Raw genomic sequence first — 10,000 nt, 5'->3', positions numbered from 1 at the left:
GGTTTTGTGTTCACCAAAAATGTGAGTAACCTGTACTTTTGTTTTGAAAACAACAATTGCCTTTCATATGACAACACATTGCCTGTGTCTGCTACAGTGGAACACCCTCTTTAGACTTTATTTTGGAAAATAAGATCATAGAATTTATCAGGGCATATACATGTTCAGACATTGTCGACAAGGAAATCTGAACAAAGCAAGGGCTGAAATGGGATTAGGAAAGGGGGGAGGGGGGGGGGGGGTGTCTGTAATAGGAAGGGGGCTGGATTTTATTTATTTATTTATTTATTTGTTGCTTAACGTCCAGCCGACTACGCAGAGCCATATCAGGACGAGGAAGGGGGGAATGAAGGGGGCCACTTGTCAAGCGATTCCTGTTTACAAATGCACTAACCCATTACTTGTGTCCCAGCAGGCTTTAGTAAAACTAAATTAATACCTACTGGAAGATTACCAGTTTCCAGTATGTTAAAATAGGCTTAACCTATCTACTGCTGGACTTACATCAGAACACTAACAGATTAAACTATACATGAATCGCGAGACAAGCGGCAAGAGAAGAGATTTTTGGAAAAAATACAGGCGAATGAGCAAGAAGGCAGAAAAAAGAAAAGAATTCATGAAGAAAAAGAGAGCATGACAGGAAAGAGGAACCAAAAATCTACCTAACAGCAAACTAAAAAGCTCCTGCGGTTCCAAAAACAGGAGGGGCCTTTAATTTCATAACCGCAGTGCCCCACTGCGGGAAAGGGGGCTGGAGGGGGAGGGGGGTCTAAAAGGGGTTCCACTGTAAATAGACGTGATTTCATACACGAGACAATGATTACAAATGCCAACAACTATTCCAGAATGGGAAGTTGAAAATAGTATCTTGGTAAGCTTGAATCCACTTGCCACAAATTCCTCGACATTATTCATCGTATTGTAACCGAAGCAACCTTGTAGCAACCATATCGATACCCGGCGGACATATTGACTTATTGTCGGAATTTGGAGTGAGACTTTTGATTCAAAACGAACACAATGAGATTAGGTTTAAAAACATTCCTATAAAATAAACTCCATGGCAGTGTTTAATCCCAAAAATGTCCACCCCCCCCCCCCCCCCACCCCACTCACTCTCTGTAGTCTGTCAGTGTCGTGCGTCATTATCAACATCCTCAAAGAGTCTAACTCTAAGTCAAACCACAGGCAGAAGGTATCGTTCACTGGACCACTACTTTCATAGAAAGACTACAAGGTATGTCACTCAGTTTCGAGTCGTCTGTGTTCTTGGAGTCGCTTCCTGCGGACAATTTTTTTGTTCAAGACGGTTCGCCTCTTCCTACAGTCTGTGTAAGGTCAAATAAATACAGTTGAATGATTGTTTGAACTATATGTACCTTTAATTTTCAGCTGCCGTACGCTGCAGGTTGTTTCTTTTGACGAAGCAAAGATATATCTGTAAGGACACACTAAAAACCTCTCTGAAAAACCTTGATATTCAGTTCCAATAATGGCGTAGCAGAATCGCATGCGGAACGGGAATCCTGGCCCGGACAAGCTTATCAGTTATTTATGGACAGACTAGACATCCAAGCATACCATGAGTCTGCGGTCATCTTCCAAAACAAAGGACGAACAACATTTACAATGAAGGTAAATCTTCTGGTTGTTTATGTTGGAGCTACACATAGCTCATTGATTAACAACAATATGTGGAGACAAGTCTCACTGTATAATCATTGAGTGGCAAACATATGCTTGTGTATTTTATGAGTGGCACAATCCTGGTCAAAATTCAGTATGCTTCAGACAGTGATGCTTATCATATTGAACTAGGAAGATAGTGACTTTGCTGGTCATCATTGACATTGATCTAAATTAACCAATCAGTGCTTTATAACCAATTTTAAACTAGAACATTTGGAATTAATGGCGTTTGATTCAGAGGAATTTCTATCAATTTCTTCTCAACATCGTCAATTACTTAAGTTTGTGTGTAAGATAACCATAATTTTATTGTTTTGCGATACTAACTCTCAATCACTGTAGTTTTATTTACTACGTTGTGTTGTGGTTTTTTTCAGTTATTATGTTCTAAACTTTGTTGCTTATTATTGTACTATCGTTTTAGAGTCACAGTTATTTTACAAATATTATCTTCTAGTTTTGGTTTTGTGCTCAGCTGTTAGAGTGCCTCGCATTTCTCCCTTAGGTTGTCTCCCCCTTTTTGTAAACTCATATTTTTTAATTAGCATCTTTGGTTATTTGGTACGTCTGGTCATCTTATAACGAAAATGTCATTGAACTGAAAAAAGAAATAATAACTTAGTTTCATATTTGAACATTTGGCAGTATGTTTCTTGTGAGTCAGATTAAGATCTCACCAGGAACCCAACCTTTACCCAGTTAATTCTACACATTAAAATTTAAATGGAAAATTACGAAACACATAAAAACATGCAACTCAATACACACTGGCAGTACTTGTTATCTACAATCAATTCAGCCTCGTAGAATGATATACGGTATACGACACGTCCTTGAAACACATAGAACAGTTCTCAAGAAAAAACATTTGCAATTTCCAGTCTTTTTTGTGTTGCAGACATGCAGTGATCACCACCACATTGACCTCCGTCCTCGTCTTCATCTTCACTCTCCGACAAGTCAATGTCGTCCTCGTCCAAGCCATTTTCTATAATGATAAAGTTATGTAGGACACATGCTGAAAAAATTAACATTGGAACTTCACGGATGTTCGTCATCTCGAGATCCTTCAGTCTGCGGAATTTTCCTTTCAACAAACCAATAGCCCGCTCCACGTCAACTCTTGTCCTTGCCTGGGCTCTGTTGTAGGCAGTTTCCACAGGGGTCAGATGGCCGTTGTCGCGGAATGGAACCAGCAGGTACTTGCGGAGACTGAGGGTAGGCCGAGTCCCCGATCATATGGTACTCTGGAGGCAGCTTACTTGCGTCAGACTCCAACACTCCATGGAGATCTGAGTTGGGGAAAACTCGGCTGTCATGCACGGACCCAGTGTAACCCATAAACACATCCAGAAAGAGGAGGTCTTTGTCGCATACAACCTGAAACAAGTCGCGTAAATCAATATAAAAATAATCTATCAGCCTGAAACTAAAAACCAACCACAACAGAGGCTACATGTATATATCCTAATGCTTCGCTAGCCTAAACCATAAGACTGAGCTGAGCACAGCTCCTCTCTGCAGAACATGTGAATGAGGTGCCTACTGTCCCATATAATTCATTTATCATTGAGTGCATTTTCAGCGTAACCATGACATGCATATATGAAATGATAAAGAACAATAAAAAAAATCATGTTTTTGAAGGGTAAACATCCCCATTATCACACCGAGAACTGTGTTCCGCCTTATTTCAGCCGGGCTCGTTGTTACTCCGTTTTCAGCCGGGCTCAGTGTCACGCAAACGAAAGTGTCTTCATAAAAACACAAACTATGACTTTCACACTGATTTAAGCTAAAATTGATGAATGTCAGTAGAAAGGGGAATAATTGTTTTCTTTGTAGACAGCTAAAAACGTCTTTTGCTTACCTGGTTAATTGACAATAGCCGAATGGAAGGCATACATGCAGGTTTTTTAGTGAAAAATGAAGGTTCAACGTAAATTTCTCTCAAAGATGGATTTGAACAACAAATATTCCTGTATTTTTACTATTTTGGGTAAAGCTATAATCATCTGTATCAATTGCGTGCTTCAATGCGTCCTCACTATGTCATAAGAAGCAATCAAAACAAGCAAGTGGTGTACGTTTTGTTCCGCGCTGGGCCTCCTGCATTTTTGTCTGCGTTCCGCACTGCCACTGGGCTTGCTTTTGTTCTGGGTGTCCAGCACGGAACAAAACTCGCCTGACATGGGTTTTGGTTTTACTTTTCGTGCCTCAACGCCTTAAAGCAGGTTCGGGAAAATGCATCAGCATAACAGCAAGAAACTATAGAACAAACTTATGATACAGAAAAACCATAACATGATACCGTTGCTTATCATTTCTTGAGTTTGATCAGCTTTTTTGCCCGAAAAGCGACAACCTGCACGTATTTCAAGCCGATGGGGGTCACATAATAAACCTTGTCAGATAAAAATAACACCAATAGAGAGACAAATTACTTAGGTTAGTGCTAAAAACATCCGTTCCTGGAAATGAGGTTTTTTTAGAAGACATAGTTTGTACTTTAGTGCAGACACTTACATTTGCGTGACACCAAGCCCAGCTCAAAACGGAGTAACAACAAGCCCGGCTGAAATAAGGCGGAACACAGTCCCCGGTGTGATTATCCATGCTTAGTCAAGAAATGCTTGAACAAATTTTTAATAAATTTGATCAGAAAGTGCTGCCTCAACTTTCACTAAAAGCGGTATATGTTCTTTTTTTCTTTATTTATTTGGTGTTTAACGTCGTTTTCAACCATTCAAGGTTATATCGCGACGGGGAAAAGGGGGGGGGGGGAGGAAGATGGGATAGAGCCACCTGTCAATAGTTTCTTGTTCACAAAAGCACTAATCAAAAATTTGCTCCAGGGGCTTGCATAGTTGCAACGTAGTACAATATACCTTACTGGGAGAATGCAAGTTTCCAGTACAAAGGATTTAACATTTCTTACATACTGCTTGACTAAAATCTTTACAAAAATTGACTATATTCTATACAAGAAACACTTAACAAGGGTAAAAGGAGAAACAGAATCCGTTAGTCTCCTCTTACGACATGCTGGGAGCATCGGGTAAATTCTTCCCCCTAACCCGCGGGGGGTAGCGGTATATGACATGTATAGATCTAACAACAGAAAAAGAAAAGTCAGAGAAACGAGGCGTAGGTACATTTTCATGATGGTTTTCTTGGAATTAATCCACACACCATCATAATTCAAACTTGTCTGAACTCCCAATATCGGTTTAAACATTTAATATTTCTCACGTAAACCATCACAGACACTGTCAGGCTTTTACACACAGTACAAACACCCTTTCATTGAAACACTCACCGCTTTAGAACATCCTAGGTGCTTACCGTAAAGAGCGAGCAATTTTCACACAAAAATTGTTTTGCATGGTTTATCTTACCCCGGAGCCATCGACATCGTGAACTCTGTTATTCCAGTTTCCCTTTTTGACAAAGCAGTCGTCAGGAATTTGAATGCGACTCGCTGTGAGCTTGTCTGCAATAGCACGTTATTATGTACCTCTGACTATGCACTAAACAAACGGCTGTGGTTCACAAGAACCCTCGCGATGACTTTTGACTATTCACAGGAACTGGCGAACCTTACGTGAACCTGCTTCTGGGCGTTCCTTATTTTAACTTCAAATACTTCGAGTTTTAATGATCTTGTCTTGATGAAAAAAATATTTATTTTATGATTTAAGAATGTTTGTGTAACACGCTGTCAATTTATTATTTTGATTTTAAAAGTTAGGTCTAGCGCCAAAACGCACCTCGGTCCGATTGTCTTGAAGACAATCCGCAACATTAAATCTTTGAAAATTACTCGTTCAGCCTCTTTACGTAAGGCACCTAGGATGTTCCCTTTGGTGAGCGTTCATAATGAAGGTTGTTTATACTGTGTGTAAAAGCCTGACAGTATCTGTGATGGTTTACGGGAGGCGCACTGTGCCGTTAAATACTTGTCTTTAAATTCAAAGATTCAAATAGTGACTTAAAATGACAGTAGATTCCAATTATGAAATGACACTGCTAGTGTTACTCCAGTATTTCAATAGGGAATAAATACACAGGCACCATAATGGTCAGTTCTGCCAAGGTTAACAATCCACGTATCTGAAACAGAAAGTGATCAAATCTGTTACCTGGAGATGCATCGCTGGGAAACCTTTACGGCAGATGTACGCATCCCTGGTTCCTGGTATCTTTATGTAGGTCCCATCAATCGCTCCAACTACGCCCGGGAAACCAGCTCTGGCTGCCCATTTCCCAGCTAATCGAGCCAGGTCACATTTTGGTGGCCACTGGATGACATCTCCTGTAAAGAACAGAAAATTGCATTAAAATATGCTGATCACAGTGTTAATTTTATTCAAAATCATCTGACAGTTTACCCATGTCTGTACTATTTACAATTAAAGTTACAGGTCTCCCAGTCCCCCACACGCCGGGGAAAGTGTTACGACAGAAAAAATCGCCGTTTGTTACGATAGCATTCTGCAGTCCCATAGTCAGCAAGGTTTCGAGCCCGAAAGGTGTGTAACTTCCAAACTAATAATTATTGCGGCGTAATTATCGAAGCCAGCAAAGTTTATTTGTTCTCAGCGGATTTATGATTGCATGAGGATTAACATGTTATCGATTTAATTTTTGAGGCTTCTGTTTTAGATTTGTGACAGCGTCGTATTTGCTGAAATTGTTCGATTTGGGGATTTCTTTTTAAATGGTGGAGATTACAAGAGGCTTGAAGCAACAACGGTCATTTGATCAGGTAATGTGATGTATCATAACCGAAATGCATCAATAGCAGTGTCCCAATATACTATATATATGCAAGTGTGTTTGTGTCATCGGCTGAGGAAAAGAGCATGTGTATTTTTTTGGTACGCGTCGCCGTGCTAGCAGTTACGACTGCCAGCGATGCATTGATACGGCCGCCCCACTTTTCTGTTACGACCGCCGACTGTTTCGGCTACGGCAGCCGGCACTCATTTTATTCGTTTAATAATGTTATTGCCAAAGTTTATGACAGTTTGCAAACAAATATGAACGGGTTTCACTGCACATCGGTTGTGCACCGTCGTGTTATCAGGAATTGTGATTCCCTGCCCTCTTTTATTTAATATCGCATTCGTCACAGTTTATATCTAGAGTTGTTCTACTTCCAGTTAAGCGTGCACATAGTTTCAACGGGCATGTACATGACAAGTTCAAATGTCAATTGTCAAAAGCAGTCGCTGAAAATCCAACTCGGTCTAAAAGACGGACACAAAGGAATCCCACTCACCAATTACTCAGGTGAGTCAGGGGGGAGATTGGGGTGGGGTGGGGGTTGGTTGATAACTAGGAGTCAAATTCAGATTAAAAAAAAAGATTTGAACTGGGTATGCATTACTGTTAATATTTTTGAAGAAAAAAAATGCCTCTCTACAAAACTTTGATTGTAATTAGTTACCTTGATGCGTCTATGAGTATGAGACACTGAAACGCCTAAATATCTTTCTTACCTGCACAATCTGTATATATCCAGGACTTTCCCCAGTCCCTGTTCGATGAGAGTGTATGTGCCATATTTGGCACAGTGTCCTGGGCTATCTGACCGCCCATCACCAATCAGCTCTAGACTTCCTCTCTCGTCCTGAAGCTGCGAGATGAGCTCTGACTGCTCCCGTTTCCATTTTCTTTCCACTATAGGAAAAATGAAGTGCCGCTGATGCCAGAAGAACGTGCTCTCCAAAATGTAACGCACATTGTGCAGGTAAAACAGCCGGAGAATTTTTGTCGGGCTGCAGCCAGAGAGCACAACAGCTGATGACAGGAGCAGGTTCCCGCAGGGCATCTGCTTTATGTACGGTTGGCTGGTCCACTCTCTGAAGAAACAGCACTTGGAGCAGTCTTGTCGGACGTGGATGCAAGATCCCACTGTCTTCGATATGAAGGCCTTCGCAGGGTGAGAGCATCGAGGACAACTCTCTAACAGCTGCATCAAGTTTGCCTGGAAGACAATGTACTTGTCTTCCAGGTCGGGGCTGGGTCTCGGCTCAGGAGCATTCCTAAAACACACAGGTTATACACTTTCTTAGCACATAAAGGGTTACTATGGAAACTACATGTGCCATACACAAGCACAAATTCACTGCTAGTGCTATGAATATAATTACTACAAGTTATACATGTCGCAATGACAGTGAAATCCAGTAATAAAAAAAATTTTAAGATGAAATCAGCTTCTTACTTGTGATGAGAAATTAAGCTAAATAATGTCACAACAAAAATGTTTGACATGTTTATGGTGTTTTTCACCCATTTAATAGACAAAAAAGGGTTATGGCCAGTGAGATAGAGACCAGAGAGAGAAAGACAAAAACAAAGGACACAATGATAGCAGCTAAAAAATAGCTGACTGTCACCCAAAGTAACCCTTGACTTCTGTCTTACTTTTTAAAATGTAGAGAATCTATGTCTATTGAAAACTTACAAGAACTGCGGATCTTCTGGTTCACCTCCATCCTCGTCAGCAGGCTCGTCCTCTTCCGCAGCTGCAGCGCGCTGTCGTTCGCCTTTTCGTTCTTCCTTCCCCACACTCTCATCTGTTCCTACACTTTAGGGTTAGAACCGCATTGCGTTTTGAGGTGGGGCGTTGATCAGATTGCATTGGACGCTGACATCCTTGGTTTCGGCAATGGCAGAAACATCTGAAGAACAAATGACATTGCAGATTACTGATAATTGATAATTACAAAACAATGTGACAGCAGTAGCCGCGCTCTGGGAATCGCTGCGCTGCACAACGCGCCGCGCTCAGTGAATCGCCGCGCTCTGGGAATCGCTTGCCATTTTATAATCCCTGATTTACTTTTATCTTCTTTAACCAAAGTTCACCTAGCCTACACTGATCAATTCTAACAAACATATTATATCACATATGTTCTGAAAAAGAGTGGCACTGGCACAAATTGACAAAACATATATATATGGGGATCTAAATCAATCCAAAGCCGAACATCTGGGGATGGGACAATGTGATACTGAACAGCTGACTGGCATGGTGACTTGTAAGTTGTTTGAATCTGATGCCTGTGCATGGATAAACTGATTTGCAGAAAATGTTTCTTACATGAATGTATCACTTCTACTGATCTAGATGAAAACTGTATTTCCTGTCACTCACTCACTGTGTCAGGTCACTCCCCAGAGGAAAGTTATTCATCTAAAGTTTGAAAAAACTTAGAGTAGACTTACTCGTGTTGCGAAAAAAAAAAGTAGGTCTGAGAGAGCATTTTTGGAACAAACAGTGTAGAGTCAATATATAGGGAGGACAGAGGACAGAGGAAATTATAAGGCGACATCTTGAGTTCTACCTACCTCGCAGTTCGTCGACGACACACGGTCTTCGAGTCACTTTCAAAGTGACTTTTGAGTTTTGTTTCTCCTTGGGTGCCCCGACATTTTTGACGCAGAGCTTTCTTCTTCTTCTTCTTCTTTCTTGATGTGGACTGGGTTCATCCGAACGTCTGTAGTCCAGCGGCGGAGTACTGAGTAATTGGTTACTGGTGGTGGGTTACTTTGCTGGACGAATGGTCGGTACTGCTCCGGTTTTAAGTTTAAGAGTGTTTGAAAATCCCATTTTCCACTTTATGTGATTGACAAATAAAAGTTGTCCTCTTCAAAGTTCGAAGTGTGCACACAGGTCCCGGTGTTGCCTTTCCGGCTTTCGACGTCACAAAAGCTGTCTGACTAATTACTACGCGACCGCACGCGACCACACGCGACCTTGCACTACCTTGCGCGACCTCAAACTAAAGCATGTACATGTAATATTTTATATATATATAGTATCTTCACAACATTATCTGACTTTATACCAAGTTTTAAGTCAAAGAAATTATCAAAACTTGACTAAATGTAAAAAATAACGGAGCGACCCGAACTTCCCAGCGATGGGACAAAGCCTGAAATGGAAACTGGTGACTGAAAATGAAAATGAAATGATTTTTTTGTTGAAAGCTAGAGGAATAGTTATAGGTTATTTTCACCAATCTGAATTAATCAAATTAGCCTTTACCTTTTATGTTCTCAGTTGATTTGATGGTGGTCAATATTTATTGTAACCGGAGCCCTAGAGAGGGTCCGTATCCTCATTAATTGTTCTCAGGGGGAGGCTGAAGATTGCCGAGGAGAGCAACTCTTTATCTCACCTTTACTCTGGCCCTATTGTAATGTAGTCTATGCCTCGCGTTGTGTTCAATACATGTGCCTACAATACTAGCCGACCTCGGTATTCAGAGGAAACCCTGTGTGTTTCTTAGTG

General features: G+C 40.9%; 1 protein-coding gene across 1 annotated transcript in view; it reads right to left on the bottom strand.

The window, feature by feature from the left end:
* Window positions 1-9,535, bottom strand: part of LOC138955520 (uncharacterized) — a 10,108-nt gene extending 573 nt beyond the window's left edge. The window contains exons 1-5 of the mRNA XM_070327108.1: window positions 9,055-9,535; window positions 8,168-8,384; window positions 7,197-7,742; window positions 5,835-6,007; window positions 1-3,072 (exon numbers count right to left, since the gene is read on the bottom strand). The exon at window positions 1-3,072 is cut by the window's left edge and continues 573 nt beyond it. Coding sequence (XP_070183209.1) covers window positions 2,809-3,072; window positions 5,835-6,007; window positions 7,197-7,296 — 537 coding nt within the window. The 5' untranslated portion in view covers window positions 7,297-7,742; window positions 8,168-8,384; window positions 9,055-9,535 and the 3' untranslated portion in view covers window positions 1-2,808. The remainder of the gene's footprint in view (window positions 3,073-5,834; window positions 6,008-7,196; window positions 7,743-8,167; window positions 8,385-9,054) is intronic.
* Between the last annotated feature and the right edge of the window lie 465 nt (window positions 9,536-10,000).

The sequence above is a fragment of the Littorina saxatilis genome, unplaced genomic scaffold, assembly GCF_037325665.1.
Source record: "Littorina saxatilis isolate snail1 unplaced genomic scaffold, US_GU_Lsax_2.0 scaffold_533, whole genome shotgun sequence".
Classification (NCBI taxonomy): Eukaryota; Metazoa; Mollusca; class Gastropoda; order Littorinimorpha; family Littorinidae; genus Littorina; species Littorina saxatilis.
Note: the sequence above shows the minus strand (reverse complement) of the source record. Positions and strands in the feature narration are given on the sequence as shown.